This window comes from Sebastes umbrosus, chromosome 1 (genome assembly GCF_015220745.1).
Source record: "Sebastes umbrosus isolate fSebUmb1 chromosome 1, fSebUmb1.pri, whole genome shotgun sequence".
NCBI classification, from domain to species: domain Eukaryota; kingdom Metazoa; phylum Chordata; class Actinopteri; order Perciformes; family Sebastidae; genus Sebastes; species Sebastes umbrosus.
In genome coordinates, this window is record NC_051269.1 from 8397690 (window position 1) to 8415702 (window position 18013).

At 43.0% G+C, this 18013-nt stretch overlaps 2 protein-coding genes across 5 annotated transcripts in view; one reads left to right on the plus strand and one right to left on the minus strand.

Annotated features, from left to right (window-relative positions):
- Positions 1-18013, minus strand: part of LOC119486943 (ral GTPase-activating protein subunit beta-like) — a 592951-nt gene that overhangs the window by 556028 nt on the left and 18910 nt on the right. For 2 of the 4 annotated variants that reach the window (XR_005206623.1, XM_037767518.1), the window contains exons 18-28: positions 16662-16743; positions 16388-16521; positions 16093-16275; positions 15468-15616; positions 14643-14809; positions 14206-14318; positions 13953-14108; positions 13625-13810; positions 13365-13523; positions 12152-12275; positions 11923-12039 (exon numbers count right to left, since the gene is read on the minus strand). Coding sequence is in view for 3 of the 4 variants with exons in the window: in XM_037767518.1 (XP_037623446.1) it covers positions 11923-12039; positions 12152-12275; positions 13365-13523; positions 13625-13810; positions 13953-14108; positions 14206-14318; positions 14643-14809; positions 15468-15616; positions 16093-16275; positions 16388-16521; positions 16662-16743 (1570 nt within the window). In the remaining variant the exon portion in view is untranslated. Of the gene's footprint in view, positions 1-7532; positions 8482-10160; positions 10301-10373; positions 10429-10647; positions 10751-10839; positions 10944-11922; positions 12040-12151; positions 12276-13364; positions 13524-13624; positions 13811-13952; positions 14109-14205; positions 14319-14642; positions 14810-15467; positions 15617-16092; positions 16276-16387; positions 16522-16661; positions 16744-18013 lie in introns of those variants that run through there. The other 2 variants (XM_037767530.1, XM_037767511.1) reach the window with 2 other exon arrangements.
- LOC119487032 (E3 ubiquitin/ISG15 ligase TRIM25-like) lies at positions 1251-3061 on the plus strand. The gene has a single exon (XM_037767683.1). The coding sequence runs from the start codon at positions 1388-1390 to the stop codon at positions 3059-3061; it is 1674 nt and encodes a 557-aa protein (XP_037623611.1). The 5' UTR covers positions 1251-1387.

The window sequence follows — 18013 nt, forward strand, 5'->3', positions numbered from 1 at the left end:
CGCCACCTCACTGAGCGTGTGATTATTTCTGCTGTGCAACGAAAGCATCCTGATGCACCTCCTTCTTATCAGATGGCCATGTTCCAAGCGGAGAGACAGGGTCTCCTGGAAATGGTGGGGGACAGTGAAGATGTTGATCCTGAAGAGGTTGTGTGATGATGCTTATAATTAAAAAATCTGTACGTAACATGATGATGCTTATAATTAATACATCTGTACGTAACATTATCTATGCTTATAATAAATATATCTGTATGTAACATTATCTGTAGGTGAACTTAGTTAAGTTCAAAAGAGGGTCTGTTGGATTTATTATGTACAAAAGTACTTACAATGATCTACAATAACCTGACTGTTGGATTTGTTATGAATAGAGTGAATTATGAGGAAAGAGAGGAGAGGGAGGTGCTGTTCTTCTTTTTCAAGGTCAAAGGGAGGAAGGAGTCAGAAGGAGATAACAAAGAAGAAGACATGCAGCAGAAACATCACGTGCCATAAGTTCATGAATATTAATATTGTGTAAACCATGAATAGGCTGGATCAGGGATAGCTCGGGGTTCAGACTTCGCGAACTGACTCATGCACTGTATGTTGTCAGGGACACGTAGGTTGGATCCAGATATCTGTAAACTCTTTTATTTTACTTATGCAACATTGATTGTTCGGAATAAATTGTATTATTATGCTTTAACCCGTCTGTTTGGAAATTCTCTTTGTCACACAAGATTAACCAACACATAACTGGGCCTTGACCTATTGGAGGTAGAAGGCCAGTTCCTTCAGGAGCCATCACCAAAGCCTGAGGAGCCAAGAAATATTTTACAGCTGAAAACTGAAATGTTTTCAAATGTGGAGCAGGTTTAAACCGAGGCTCCGTTTGTAAATGACGAAACATACTGTGCGTTCCAAAACCCATTCTACCACACTACTTAGTATGACAGAAAAAAAGATTTCTTATGTCCCAATACATAGTATGTCAAATGCAGTGTGCAAAAAATACCAGGATGTCCTACTACATCTGGTCACATTTTACAGTATGAAAGCCAGCATGCTTTTCTGGCTGTTCTGATCCACAATCCTCTGCACAGCAGATATATTGTATTCATACTGCATGCAACAGAACGTACTTTGTAAGGGCAGCTGCAGTGTACTAGAAGTAAAAAGGAAAAGTATGTGATTTGGGACGTAGTCAGTCGTGCTGCTCCTCATCCTGGAATGATTCATAGCTTGATAAACCGGTCCTCTTATTTCCTTGTTCCCTCCCCTTCAGATCGACAGTTTGAAGGTGGGTGTAACCAACATAACACATGATGATTACATCACAGCTCAAACTAGTGTCGGTTCTCAGGAAGTGAATCTCAGACAGTCGTTGCTACTGAGAGGTGAAATGGCGCAGAAAGGAGTTCAGCTGGACCAGGAAGCAATCTCTTGTTCGATCTGTCTGGATCTACTGAAGGATCCGGTGACTACTTCCTGTGGACACAGCTACTGCATGAACTGTATTAAAAGCTTCTGGGATGGAGAGGATGAGAAGAAGATCTACAGCTGCCCTCAGTGTAGGCAGACCTTCACACCGAGGCCTGTCCTGCTGAAAAACACCATGTTAGCAGTTTTAGTGGAGGAACTGAAGAAGACTGGACTCCAAGCTGCTCCTGCTGATCACTGCTATGCTGGACCTGAAGATGTGGCCTGTGATGTCTGCACTGGGAGGAAACTGAAAGCCTTCAAGTCCTGTCTGGTGTGTCTGGCCTCTTACTGTGAGAAACACCTCCAGCGTCATTATGACTCAGCTCCGTTAAAGAAACACAAGCTGGTGGAGCCCTCCAAGAAGCTCCAGGAGAACATCTGCTCTCGTCACGACGAGGTGATGAAGATGTTCTGTCGTACTGATCAGCAGTGTATCTGTTATCTCTGCTCTGTGGATGAACATAAAGGCCACGACACCGTCTCAGCTGCAGCAGAAAGGACGGAGAGGCAGAGAGAGCTGGAGGTGAGTCGACTCAACATCCAGCAGAGGATCCAGGACAGAGAGAAAGATGTGAAGCTGCTCCAACAGGAGGTGGAGGCCGTCAATCGCTCTGCTGATAAAGCAGTGGAGGACAGTGAGAAGATCTTCACCGAGCTGATCCGTCTCATGGAGAAAAGAAGCTGTGATGTGAAGCAGCAGGTCAGATCCCAGCAGAAAAGTGAAGTGAGTCGAGTCAAAGAGCTTCAGGAGAAGCTGGAGCAGGAGATCACTGAGCTGAAGAGGAGAGACGCTGAGATGAAGCTGCTGTCACACACAGAGGATCACAACCAGTTTCTTCTTAACTACCCCTCACTGTCACCACTCACTGAATCTACATCCAGCATCAATATCCGTCCTCTGAGCTACTTTGAGGACGTGACGGCGGCTGTGTCAGAAGTCAGAGATAAACTACAGGACGTTCTGAGAGAGAAATGGACAAACGTCTCACAGACAGTGACTGAAGTGGATGTTTTACTGTCACAACCAGAGCCAAAGACCAGAGCTGGATTCTTACAATATTCACGAGAAATCACACTGGATCCAAACACAGCACACACACAGCTGTTATTATCTGAGGGGAACAGAAAAGCAACATTAATGAGACAACATCAGTCTTATTCTAGTCACCCAGACAGATTCACTGCATGTCATCAGGTCCTGAGTAGAGAGAGTCTGACTGGACGTTGTTACTGGGAGGTGGAGAGGAGAGGGATAGGAGTTAATGTAGCAGTCACATACAAGAGTATCAGCAGAGCATGGGGGGGGTCGAATGAATGTTACTTTGGACACAATGATAAATCTTGGGCGTTAAGTTGTTACCAAAACAGTTATATATTTTGGTACAACAAAGTCCAAACCCCCGTCTCAGGTCCTCAGTCCTCCAGAGTAGGAGTGTACCTGGATCACAGTGCAGGTATTCTGTCCTTCTACAGCGTCTCTGAAACCATGACTCTCCTCCACAGAGTCCAGACCACATTCACTGAGCCTCTCTATGCTGGACTTTATCTTTATTACAGTTATGATGTCACTGCTGAGTTGTGTAAACTGAAATAGACAGAAGTCATTTAAGGGTTAAATTCAGTGTTTTAACTCTTAAACTTCTCTGGTGTCCATCATTGTTGCTGCAGAGCTGATTTGTGTCTGGACCGCAGAGGACCAGCCCTACAAACACTAAAGTGTGTCACTGCCTGACTGACTGAGTGATGAAGTTACAGGATTCATCAGCGACTGTTGCAGGTTCCTCATTGGTTGTTGCTCTTTCTAAATGAAAAGCTGGAGAACAGTTCAGTGTTTATGTTTTCTGGGGATTGTGTCAGCGGTTCATTGAATCATTACATCGTGCTGTTGTTGTGCATGTGCTATTGTTTATAGTAGTTTAAGTTACGTTACGTTGTGCTTCGTATTGTGTTACCACCGTGCATTCACACCAAGCAGGAAGCACATTAGCAAGCCACACGTCGCTACTGCGGTATGAACCCAAAATAAACACACTGTGCTGTGATTTAATATCAATAAACGGATCAAAATGATGCCGAAATAACGACATTATGATGTTGATTTGTAAAAAGACTGAATTCATGCTTTGTCGGGTCTGTCCGCAACACAGCAAGCAAACAACTTTTAAAATGCTTGTTTTCTGAACGGAGTCCGGATCGATCAGTGCCAGGCTATGCTAACATTGTAGCTGCTCCATCAACACTCCATCTAGGAATAAACACGCAGCAACAACATCAGTGATGACATCAACTTTGTAAGTATGTATATATTGTTACACACCACTTATATGATGAATGCTTTTGATACACATGCTTTAATAAAAAGCTGAAATACTTTTAACCTGCAGACTGTATGTCATGATGATACATTTACACCTTGTATAAAATGTATAATATACTGACTAGTAAATGTCACCATTTACTATTACTGAATGCAATTTGCTTCATTATAAGTTGTCTTTCAATCAAACATTAAGATATAAGTGGAAAAAAACTCTTCATAAAACATGATAGACATGACCACTGATTATTTGTGTAACAATTTAGCCACAAATTCACATCCTGACCAGATACGGTCCAGACAGATACTCGCTTTAGACTGAGTCTTGTTCTTTTCATGTCTTCACTGCACAGAGATCAGCTGTCAATCAAACATTATGGGCTCTACTTTGTAAACTTCTCTGTGCTCTAAATGTCTGATGAATATTTGTATATGTATATGTATATATATATATATATATATATATATATATATATATATATATATGTGTGTGTGTGTGTGTGTGTTGTTGTTTCTCTTCCACTGCACGGGTCTTAAAGGAAGGTCTAGTGATTTATTTCTGATCATAGATATTCTGTTCTCACCACTTTTTGTAAAGATATCTAGAATCACATTTATTTGTTGGGCAGACTAAATGTTGTCGTCCAGATCGACGTACAAACGAGATCCTAAGATGTTTAATGAAACTGTAATTATCATGATCATAATCAATAAGGAAATCATTATTCTCTGTTACATCGCTGAGATTCTGCTCAAACAAACTGATTGTGTGGATGAAAATGAATCTGTACGTGAAATCATTGAACAAGAGTCATTTAGCAGACTTTACTGATGGGATGTGTGAACAAACTGAAGGTTTCTATAATCAATAAACAAGAATGAACTAAGTCTTTTCTTGTCTTTTTTCCAGGGTATCATACAAAGCTGATGGAGTAAATGTGACTAGGAGAGAATAACTGAGGCAGTTTTCCTCCTGAAACACCACAAAGTCCAGTGTTCATGTTTAGAGTCAGTCAGTCTCTGTTTAAAAACAATCTAAAAAAAGATTAAAACTAAAAGGTAACATCACTTATTAGTTGTGACATGAGGATTTTGTTATCATAGTTATTGAACACAATCACAAGTTCATATATTGAATACAAATTCCAACTTCTTTCCCCACATACTGATAGAAGAACGCTCTTTTTCTCCACTTCAGCTCGTATTATTCCTCTGACGATACGCTCAACACTTGTTTCTAGACCGTGTTCAGAACGTTTTATTTTCACTGGGCTTGTTGTCTCCTCTATATAACCACAGCTGTGGTGCTTTGGTGATTCTCTGAGCAACCTGGAGAGCACACAAACGGGACTATTGTTTGTTCTTTATTCAAACCGTATCATGCAGCTTTAAACACAACAACTGTTGTGGATTTATGGCTTTTTAAACTGTTTTGGATACATGAACGAAACCGTCTTGCCACATGGACTCTACATCTCTTTCTTTACATATTTACATCTCTTTCTTTATGTGCATTTATTTTGTTCGTTGCAACACATGAGATTGATTTAAAGTGTGTATTGATCAAATCTCTTGGATTTTTGTGTAAGATGCATTACAAGAGCCACAATGAGGTGGATCACCAGACGACACTGATTACTTCCAGAGTGAAGACAGGTGGAGCTACAGCTGACACAGATGACGGCCTGATTACTGAAGGATGCAATCGTCCAATAGGATGCTCCGTGTGTGTGTGTGTGTGTGTGTGTGTGTGTGTGTGTGTGTGTGTGTGTGTGTGTGTGTGTGTGTGTGTGTGTGTGTGTGTGTGTGTGTGTGTGTCTGGCAAAGCTGTATATAAAGTTGTTTCTGACACTCGCGTCTGTTTGACGTTGGTGTCGGCAGAGATGTTGGTTTTTGATTCAGTTTAACACTCTTTGACTAAAGACAACAACATAGAAAGAGTCAAGTCTATGTAGTGTTCTCCTTTTCCAGTTTGTTCAGAGCTCCAAAGCCTCAAACACATATCTGTTGGGGTGAAAGAGCTTCTTCGTTTCATTATCTGAGCAAAGAAAAAAGCCCATGCTTAAAATGCTGTTAGATAACTGGAAGTTTGGGGAATTTCTTCCTACTACTTTTTCTTTTTAACAAATCTACAATAATAGAGAGAATCCTGTAGTTCAGGCTTTTTTTCTCCATAAAACACCAGACTTTGAGAAAACTTAATAACACTTTTTTACCATGATGACTACTGTGGGTTGTCAGGCTGATGATGACTTAACATGGTGGACACATTTGAGCTTCAGATGTCCTACAGAACCTCTGTCTTTCCTTGAATCTAAACTTGTTAATACAATATATTGTATAACCCCAAGTGATGCTGTCCAGGTCTTGACCAGGGAGGTTTTATAGAGGAAACTTGATTTTGAAAAAAAGAACTCACATCTGTGTCTTTAATTATTAGGGTGTCTTTAGGGTGTCTGGTAGTATGTAGGTCTTGGTAGTGTGTAGGTCTTGGTAGTGTGTAGGTCTTGGTTGACCCTCACCTTTTACCATCTTAGGTTTATGGCATTTCACATTCTTCCTGTTTTTGATCGTGGAATGAATGAAAGGTCACTATCCATCATTTCTCTCTCTCTCTCTCAGCACATTTTAAAAACAACCGCAGTGTAGAAAATGTACATGATGACAATGAATACAAAGCAAGCAACAATAAGAACAGAGTAAAAACAATAAACACTAGAATGGCACTCGGAGAGCGCAGACCTCCGCCAAGGTACCTTACTTTAAAAACAGATCTCAGCTCACAGCTGGCGGTACCGTGAGGTGGTCGGCTTGTTGTTAACACGGTGTGTCTCCGTGTAACGTATCGGCAGATGCCTCTCTCATTCAGCAGCCTTGTTATGTCTGTATAACGTTACACTACGTCGTCTCTCATCCCGTCATCTTCCGCTTTTTTTCTTTCTCACCGCAGACGGCCAGCAGCTCCCGTCGCACCTCGATGTCTCGCCACACATTTACACACGTATCTCTCTGCTCTCAGAAGGAAGAAGGCTGGGTCATGCATCATCAACCCGTCATCAGCTACACTGCGCATGTGTTATACCCTGTGGTCTTAATGCTCAGGCTGATTGGAATTCTTATAAGAAAATCCTGAATCTGGATCATGATCCGGATCGCCACCAAAATCTAATGGATTGTTCATTGTGCTACACTCCACCCCTCCAAAACAATTCATTCAAATCCATCACGAGCTTTTGGAGTAATCCTGCTAACAGACAAACCAATGCTGATGAAAACATAACCTCAGGCCTTGAAGGAGGTAATAATGTGCACATAATAGCAGTAAAGGAGTTGCAACTCAACAGAAAATTAACTTAATGAAACGCCAGCAGAAAGAGGTTCAGCAGCGACTTCAACTATTCTGTTTGTCTGAGCTGTTGATATGAAAAGGTAAGCTTTTCCAGAGGTTAGCGGCGGAGGACTAAATTTAGGTTTTACTTGCATCTTGCACATCAGAATCTGATTATATCTTTATATTAAGTTAACAGAAACACAACACAGGAGGGCTGTGACATCACAAGGACGAGCAGTCGTGATTGGCTCATTCATATTTATGAAAGATAAATGTTCAACATTGTTAACGTGATTTGGACAGATTGTTGTTTTGATGCTTTGGTAAAGTTGTTCTTGAAGCTTTCATGTCAATAAAGCCCCATTGAAATGAATTGATGACATCACACTAAAGGACCAATCAGAATGTGAGGTTTTTACACACACTGTTTATTAAACCTGCAGGTGACATCATGACTCAGGTGACATCATCACTCAGGTGACTTCATCACTCAGTAACACCTGTCTTCACTCAAAGCCTGTGAGAGCAGTAACTGTTGATTCTCATTGGCTGGTTTACAACTACACAAACACACAAGCACATTTTTAAATCTGTGAATGGTAAATAAAACATCAGGTTGCCATGGTAACAGTGGAGCTGGTTGTTGGTGTACAGCATAGACTGTATAGATAGATGGACGACGATTCTCCACTTGCTTGCATTGTAAAATGAAGCCCAAATATCTCGGATATGGGAGCAGCCATCTCACGCTTTTGACATCATTTGGAGCCAGAGTCTGTGCAGTTGTGATCGGGGGGCTGGAGCCGCGATATCCAGGTCGCGCCATCACAACCGACCGACCCAATCACAAGCCGAGCACGACCGCAGCTTATGATTGGCAATCAAGATGTTTTGGCTTCAATTTTAGGGAGCTGTCATGTCGTCCATCTTTATATACAGTCTATGGTGTACAGTAGGTAGAGGTTATGGGGGGTTGGTCAGAAAGGTCAAAAGTCGGGGTCAGTCAGAGAGATTAAAGGTCAGGGGGGCCGGTCGGAGAGATAAAGGGCCAGGGGTCAGTCAGAGAGGTTAAAGGTCGGGGGTCAGTCAGAGAGATTAAAGGTCAGGGGGGCCGGTAGGAGAGATAAAAGGTCAGGGGTCAGTCAGAGAGGTTAAAGGTCAGGGGTCAGTCAGAGAGGTTAAAGGTCAGGAGTTCAGGGGTCCTGGAACAGGGCGGAGTAAAAGGCGGGTTCAGAGCGGCGGCTGCGGTAGCGAAGGATGATGTCATTGATCATGTGCTTCCTTCTGACATGGGACGGAAGGGCAGAGTCACTCTCTAACCGTCGCCGATGGCAACAGTTGATCACCGTCTCTCTAACCAGGAAACCTGGAGACAGAGAAAGAAACAAGGTCTGTTTCAATAATGTTTCATTCATTAAAATACATTCGATGAAAGTTTTTGTACCACGATGAAGACGAGACTAAACTGACTACTTTAAACAATAACCAACTAAACCTCCAGACTATCGAAGAGACAAAAGACGGACGGTTATTATTTTCATTTATATGTATCATTTAATAATCCAGATTATCTTCATCTGTAGGAGGATAAGTACAGCTGACCTTCACAAGATAGCATTATGGTACAGTGAACAGCAGGATAGTTGGTGCCATCGTCATCCCTCCGAGATTTAGTATATAGATCGACTTCATGTCATCCAAATATTCAATGACTTTAGATGTCGTTCACAGTTAAAGAATACCTCACCCCCAAAATGGTCTTTTGTATATTAATTACACGCACCCCGCGTTACCTTGAATTCATGGAGAAAACTTTTTTTTTCTCGCTTGCCTCCACGGTGAACGAAGACCAAATAACGGAGAAAAGTGTTGATGAATTGAGGTGAATGTTTAACATCAGCAAAACTAAATCAAAACATCCGTTTACAAACTCTCACACAATTCGTGAAGTATAATTCAAGTCTCATTTATCTAGTCGCATGCTCACTACTTCCCAAATGCATTTATCCCAAAAACGCACGAACAATCTCACGTTTGCACACGGGTGCTACACGTCCCTGCAAGTATTGTTTATGCAGAAGTGCTTTAAATCGTAAGGTTTTAGCAAAGATGCATGTGCTTGTGGAAGTAGTGAGCATAAGACTGGATAAATGAGACTTGGATTATACTGCACAAGTTGTGTGAGAGTTTGCAAATGGATGATTTCATATAAACTGGGAAAAAAAGTTTGAAAACTTGTGTTTGGTCGATTATTTCTCCGTTGTTACAATGCTAATTGGCATTGTATTTTACATCGTTGGAAAGCCTGTTTATTGACCTTCATAATGATGTCCAACTTGTAAGGATCATGCATTTGTGGGATGAGCAGCACAGCTGATTATGTGGGTAGCGCCACAGAAAAATTTGCCAAAATGCTCTGCCAATTGTAAACAGTGCATTCTCATAAGGCTACCAGGAAGCCCGCAATGACTGCCCTTCACCGTCAAGCCCGTATGCGCTAGTGTCAAATCTACCGCGGACTTTTGGAGTTATCCTCCAAACGGATACACCAACAAACAAACCAATAAACAAACCAACACATCAACCAACCAACCAACAAACAAACAAACAAACAAACAAATCAACCAACACACCAACCGACAAACCAACAAACAAACCAACACACCAACCAACAAACAAACCCAAACGCCGGTGAAAACATAACCTCCTTCCTAGGCATTCGACTTTGGTGGATTTAATAATTATTTTGGGGTTGAAGTATTCCTTTAAAGGTCTGGGCCCAAATGAAGCAATAAAGGTTTTACTTCCATTCTGGTCTTCCATACCTCTAGTGACCATACCTTTTTGCTCCCTCCAAATTTGGGGGGTCTATTTGCCACCTCTTACAACTTGTCACAATCCAATATCTATTTAGTTATTTTCAAGTCAGGATTTTGGTTAAAGCACACCACTAATTTTCCACCTAGTCTACTTCCCTCTGGTATTGATCTCCTCTATGTGGGGACCGACAGACAGACAGACAGACAGACAGTCAGTCAGACATACCCAAAGACCTCTTGCTGACCACACTCCCGCTGACCAATGGGACAACCAAACTGAACTTGCTGGTGGTGTTTCCATGGAAATGGATCCGGTAGAGTCCAGTTTTCAGAGGATGGACAAAGATCAGCTGGATATTTGACGCACTGACAGACAGAGAGACAGTTTTGTCATTGATAAGACTGAAGCAGTTTGTTACAGTGTATTTGGATGTTTCACCTGGTCGGTGTTTCTGCCTTCATCTCTGACAGCAGGTCGGACAGAGGGAAACTCTCTGAAACACAAAGTCACAAATCTGTTCTCACTTCATCACTCCAGAAAACTACGGATTATTGTCACTCCCCAATCTATTTTGGACTGGTTTATTCTGACCAAACAACTGATCTCATCTGGCTTTGTGCACTCAATTATACTGATACTAGTTAGAACACTACTAAATTATTATAATTACTAATATAACTACTTATTATAATGTTGATATAAAGTTAGTTACCGATATCCTCGAAGCGTTCGACCCAGACTATCAGGAGTTTGGATTCAGAGCCGACGGACGACAACACAAAACGAAAAGACTTCATGTCTTCAACTGGAGAACTCTGGACAAACAGAAAGGTCAGAGACTGACAGAAATAAGTTAAGATAAGTCATAACGACATGAAAAAGCTTTTATTTTGAAGGTCCATACTGTGGGTTGAGGGGCGGAGTCTTGGCTTGGCTCAGAAAGACTCAAGTTGGATGGCAGCTCAGTCGGAGGCTCCGCCTTGTCTGGACTCTTTGACAAATCAGCCACTTTAAACAAAACAAAAAGAAGAATTTAATAAAGTAAAAGGAAATAACTTTGATTTTCTCCTTATATGGTCTCACCTCTCCTCATGCGGTACCACCTTTCCTAAATGGTATCACCTCTCCTTATATGATACCACTTTTCCTTATATGGTCACACCTCTCCTTATATGGTCACGTTTCCTTATATGGTACCACCTCTCATTCTATGGTACCACCTCTCCTTATATGGTCACATGTTTCCTTATATGGTACCACCTCTCATTCTATGGTACTACGTGTCCTTATATGGCACCACCCATAGAAATAGAATAGGAGTAGAACGGACATTGAACTGTTAGTCTTTAGCTTTTATGGTGACAAAAGAACATACGTCATTGGGGCCGTAAAGTGTGGTCGCAGCTCGTTGGTAGCTTGTCCTTCTCCGAAGCGGCGGGGAGTGAGGCGGAGGGACCGTTGGACTCAGCGCTGCCGCTGGCCACCAGCCCACTGTTGCCTTTTAGCAACTGCTAGCTATCTAACTGGCGGACAGCTGGCTAGTTAGCTAGCTTGCTAATTCTGCCATACTTTAATGCTATACTCGTAACAGAAAATGAGGCGAACAAAGGTGTCACTCATATGGCAATAGAAATGTGCTTTCCTCCACTGAGACAACAGTTTGTGGCTGAAGCATTAAGTTGTTAAATTGCACTCATTTACTCTGGCTCTCTATGCTTTCTAACATGACTTACTACTCCACTGCTCGTTTGATTGGTTATTGCAAAACCACACCTCAGTGAGTCCACAACTGGCCATTAGTCAGTTTGGTCTATACGGAAATGAGCCCGCAATGGCGACGGTACACATAAAAATGGCAGCCGTTCCAACCACCCTACTACATTGGGAATGTCCGTCCTACTCCTACTCTATTTCTATGGCAACACCTCTCCTCATATGGTCAATACAGAAGAGTTTAATGACTATTATTAGATCATCAGACACTCACTGTATGATGATGAGGGGACGATGAAGGTGATCTCTGTCAGAGCATTGGCGTACATCAGGACGAACCTCTCTCCATTAAACACGCCCCCTCCACTGTCGCCAAGCACAGCAGGGAATTCTGGAAGACAGAAAACAATCAATCAACGATCAAGGAGAACAGAGTGACCTCAGGTAACCTCTGACCTCTGACAGTGTCCTGTTGATGAGAAGTGACCAATCAGAGCACTGACCTGAACTGTTGGTGTTGACCCCGCCCCCCTGTCGTCGCCCCGCCTCCACCGGCTGACCAAGAGATGACAGGAAGTCCAGGAAGTGAGACGGGACGCTGCAGCTGGACTCCACGTTCCTCAGGATCTACAAAGAGACAGACAGGTTAAGCCAAGTTCACACTACACAGCTTTCAAAGTGGTGAGATGGCTGTACTGTTCACACTACACAACTTGCTGTCTTGTAATCGGGAGACTTGAAGTCGTTGTGGTTTTCACACTACGTTTTGTCATGAAAAGAACATTCAGGAACTGATGTTGTTATTGGCACGTGTTCACATAATAGCCTATTTCCACACGTCTTTACTATTTCCCCTATGAAGATCAGTCGCTATGTTTATTCATGCAAACATCCAACATCCTAGGTGCAACAATAACTTTGGTGCATGTTGCAAATGCTACACATAGCACACACAGTTACAGGTGACCCATCCCACAGGTTTCCCCTCAACCTGTATCTTGCGCTCTCATTGGTTGTAGCTCCCCGACAGACTCCAAAATCAAATCAAATTCAAATCAAACCAAACCAAATTATCAACCAACAAAAATAAAACTATGTCACGTATTGGAAGGAAACAACAAAAACACTATTAAAATGTGATCTAAAGAGAGACTTCACATTAGCAAATTATCTGACCAGAGTAAAAAATCCTAAATTAAGAAAAGCTTTGACTATGTACAGACTCAGCGAGCACAGCCTAGCTACAGAGAAGGGTCGGCATAGACAGAGCTGGCTGCCAAACGAGAGGCTCTGCTCCCAGTGTAACAGACAAGACGTAGAGTCAGAACTTCATTTCCTCACCTCATGCCCCAAATACCAGGCTCTGAGAAATGAACATTTTCCCAGTATAATAAAAATACACTCTGAATTTGAACGCCTAACAGACGTAGAGAAACACCCATATTTACTTGGGGAAATACCCAAATGTGAGAGCAACAAAAACAACATCAACACAAACACACTAACAACTTCCCCAGTCTCTCTCAAACAAACAAGGGTTAATTGTTTTCTGCTATTTTCTTGATTTTATTAATTTGCACCTTTTTCTTTATAATCTCATTATTTCTTGACGCTTTGACGATATTGTCATTGTTACAGTCAGGCCAATAAAGCATATTGAATGATCTCAGCAGCTAACAGACAGACAGACAGGTGAGACAGACAGGTGTATCTGACCTCAGCAGCTGTCCTCTGTCCTGCTCTCATGTAGAACACGAAAGCGGAGTCAAAGTTTCTTGACGGCAGCTGGTCCAAACGTCTCAGATCCTCAGAGAAACCTGGAAGGGACGAGTCCAGAGACACCAACTGAGCCGGGACACCGCTGGTACCTGGATTCTACAGAGGACAAGTGAGAGGGAGACAGGTGAGACAGACGGGTGAGGCAACAGACAGGTCTAAATGAATCAATGAATCAATCTCTGTCCAGTCCTCAGTACCTTCAGGGTCTCAGGTGTCAGCAGGCCCAGGTGGGACAGGAAGAGTCTCGCCGTCTGGAAGTTGGTAATAGGAGGCGGCGGCCTGCAGGTCTTCATGACGACCGATCGCCCGCTCACCTGCGGCCGAGCCTCGACTCGTCGCTGCCTCTTCAACGCTGCTTGCAGACACTCCAGCTGCTGCTGCACCTGACGGAGGAGGAGCAGGAGTTTGCAGGTGCTAATTCTTTACAGACAGACAGGTAAAGAACACCTGTCTGACTTTAATGTAGCTTCAGAAAGTTCTGTGACATCCAGCAGGATCTGGATCTGGTTTGAACCAGGTTCATACCTCCTCAGTAACGGTCTCGTGCAGAGTTGGAATACTCAGATCTGCTTTAACTGAAGCAACTCTGTCCATGTTTTCAGGAAACAGCTGATGTTTGACACCACATCGTATCCCAGCATCCTCCTGGGCTAAACCGCGCTGTTCTGGGATCAGAGTTTGCTAAAGTAGATCAACAGACAGGAGAGATAAAACACTGATCTCAAGCCTATTATTATGTATTTTATTGTCATTTTTTGTCATTGATGGGAGTGGTCACCTGTGTGTCGGTTCTTCCCTCTCTGGGCTGCAGGTGGAGCTGTAGAGTCCATGTGTGACCTCCTGACGGTCCTCTGATCAGCACTGTGATCGACGGACATGGCGCTGCACACACCATTAGACACATTAGGATTTTATGAACATTAGGATTAGTTGATTGATCGATTAGTCGATCAACAGAAAGTGAATCAAAAGCAACATCAAGAAACAAAAGAGCAGCAAGAGGAAGTTACATCAGCCTCTCAGTTTGTGTCGTCAAATGCTGTTAAACACTTTTGAGTTAATTTAGAGATTATTTTGATTTTGTCATGTGGAAATGTTGGACTGATGATGACAGGGGGAAAGGTCAGGGAGCTTTTTGGTTTCATTGTGTTCCTCCTGTATGAGCATCTGTGTTTCCATCTATATCTGGTTCAGGATCAGTGAGTCAGGACTGACCCTGTTCAGGTCCCTGTGGTTGTTCCAGCATGGCCAGGATCACTGAGCTGTCCACCACAAAATATCTGAACTTCTTCACACTGCTATCACTCATGGTGGAGCCAATCAGAGCGTCCTCATCCAGCAGGCCTCCAAGGAATGGGAAGGCCCCCGAAACCTGCATAACACTGAGATGTGAATAAAGATCAGACTGGTGCAGATACTGTTCAGGATTGGCCCGACTTTAGCCCTGAATCGGTCCTCCCTGACTAGTTTTAGAGTCAGGCCGTATCTGGTCTGAATCTAATCTGAATTATGTCTGAATCTGATCTGATCTGCGCATGGCAACTACAGGTTAAGACAAGGCAACTCAAACCTGCTTCACGTCAGGGAAAGATCATGGTCTCGGTTCAGAAAGAGCCTGTAGTGGCCTGTCCTTTTCCAATCCATGTCCAAATTGCAACAGTCACAGATATCGCTGCCTTCATTTCAGCTCATTTATTTTCACATTTTAACTTACAACAAATATCAATGACGTGAGATCAAAGACTGTACCAATGTCCCACTCTACACAAGTACACTTAGTCTCACCGCTTCCTTCTACCGCAGCTGATCATCATTATCATATTAACCAGATATATACACAACTAATTGCACAAACATTATTTCAATAATTCAGCAAATTGTGAAAATATACTTTGTAACTAACACAAAATTGCTCCAACAGGCCAAAGTACCGGATGTGAACTCTGGTCTGATCACTCAAGTGATTAAGGTAGTGGAGATGAAAAACAGCTCTTATTTTAAAACATCTAGTACCTTTACATGTGTGTTTGTTTTGCTCACCAGCTCAGCGTGGCCTCTGCAGCCTCCTTCACCCTCAGAGAGGCCGGGTTCAGTTCTTTCTCCTCTTTACACCTCACTTCCTGTTCCTGTCTGGACTTACTGCCTGCAATCCCCAATTCTACGATCTCCAGGATCTCCAACAAACACTCCTGAAAACAACATAACTGTATATTTAATACACGCAAACCACAGTCCTGTCCCCATTTCTGTTCACCCTCTACACCTCGGACTTCAGCTACAACTCCAAGTCCTGCCACCTGCAGAAGTTCTCCAACAACTCCGCAATTGTTGGCTGAAGGACGCTGAGAAAAGGAGCGTTGTGGACTCCTTCATTGAGTGGTGTGAGCGGAAGCACCTGCAGCCTAACACTGGCAATACGGAGGCGTTGGTGGTGGACTTCAGCAGGTGGAAAAGATCGATGATCGTCTTTGTGGTTGTATCATCAGATTTGCGGCCACATGTCTTGAACACTCGGGTGAAGAGAGGAGCAGAGCTATCAACTGATCACCACCTACAGTGCTGGTGAGTGGGATCAGATGGCGGGGGAGGCTGCCAGACAGATCTTGTTAACGCAAACGTATAGTGAGTTAGCCGCCTGGCAGTTTGTCACCTGTCGGTTAGTTACCTGGTGGTCGAGCATGGCGGGGTGTTCAGTTAACCAGACGTTCAGACAGTAGAAAGCAGCAACGATGATGGAGTGCAGATCTCTGGAGTGAAGCGGAGGAGGACGACTGCACTGAAACACGATGTAACAACAAACTGAAGTGACCGCTCGCATCCTCTCACTTTCCTCCACACTAACCTTCACCTGCAGGCCAACAGGAGAGAGTAACGTCATAATAATGTTTACAGTTAATGGTGTGTGTGTGTGTGTGTGTGTGTGTGTGTGTGTGCGTGTGTATGTGTGTGTGTGTGCCCACCTTAGCCAGTCCTCCCAGTACTTCCAGTGCAGACAGACAAACTGCTGAGTCATTCCTCCACTGAGCCGTCAGACGCTGAGTCAGCAGGCGCACAAATTGAACCCACAGGATCGATGCTGCGTCTGACTGAACGGCTGGTTACCATGGAAACGTAAGCACACACACGAACACACAGACAGACACACACACATACACGTAGATTTCCATGACAGGACGATCAATGTTATAAAAGTCAGTTAAACTTAACTAAAATCCAATCAGCATAGTTAACTACCGGTTCCTCTGGTCCATCTATTTGCACTGGTTCCCCCGGTCCATCTGGGTCTACTAGCTCCACCTTGCTGAGACTCAGTTTCCTGAAAACAAAAGTAGATGAAGTGTTTCCATTTATCCTGATAGTAAAAGACAAGGGAAAAGTGAGCATGGCTCACATACCCCCACTCACTGCTTGATCCCTACTAAAGTAGAGCAAAAGGTTTTGCCCTTTTGGAAAATTTTTACAAATTTTGGGCACCCTGGACTTCTTTTTTTTTTTTTTTAAAGTTATTTTTTTGGGGGCATTTTCCATTTTTATGACAGGACAGTGGATAGAGTCGTGAAAGGGGGGAGAGAGAGAGTGGATGCGGAAAGGGCCACAGGTCGGATTCGAACCCGGGCCGCCGCGGTCAGGACCAAGCCTTAATACATGGACGCCCGCTCTACCAACTGAGCTAACCCAGGCGCCCGGCACCCTGGACTTCTAACCCCCAAAAGGCACAACTAGACCACACTGTCAACCATCATACCAAATTTGAGGTTCCTAAGTGAAATAGTTTCCGAGTTCTGCTCCGGAAACGAAAGTGTGACACGCAAATGGACGGAAGGACGGACAGACGGACGGAAGGACAAACACGCTGAGCGGTATATATTAAATTATATTATAATTTTATATTATATTATATATATTTTTACCCCCGACCACATTGTCGTGGGGGTATAAAAACAATACTGTACTGGACTGAAGGCCACTCCATCACTCTAGATACTGTAGATTTAACAGATACCTGCTGTCTTCAGACGGCGGTAAAGAGTCACCCGAGTAAAGGAAAGACTTTCAGTACAGTTCTATTGTCATGACAGACAGAGCTTTATTCTGTCTAGCTGGCATTAATGTCATAACCACTGGTTGAAAAATCAGCCTTATCATGATGTCGAACAAATTAACTAAATTACATATACTAACAAACAGACTAGAAATGATTGAAAAGCATCATAAACTACCAAACAGGCTAGAAATGATTGAAAAGCATCATAAACCACCAAACAGAATACAGAAAGTTAGTGATTTCAGTTTTTTAGTGAACTCAGGCTGATTAATCCTCATATTAGATTATGATGTCTGAAGGTTGGCAAACATGCTGATTAACTATACTTATCTATCATTGACCATGATTATTGACTTGACTTTTCATCTATAAATGCGTCAAAATTGAAAATTTGACTGAAAAGAAAATCCTTGGGGATTGAGGAGTGGTGACCTCTGACCCCTACGGTGGGTAACGTCACAGAAGGCCCACTCATAAAATGCACTGACTTCACTGGTACCGAATCTCCCTCCAAACTAAATTGTAAAGCTGACGGCCCCTC

Coding starts and splice junctions, on each gene's coding strand:
- LOC119487032 (XM_037767683.1), top strand. CDS start 1,388: ATGGCGCAGAAAGGAGTTCAGCTGGACCAGGAAGCAATCTCTTGTTCG.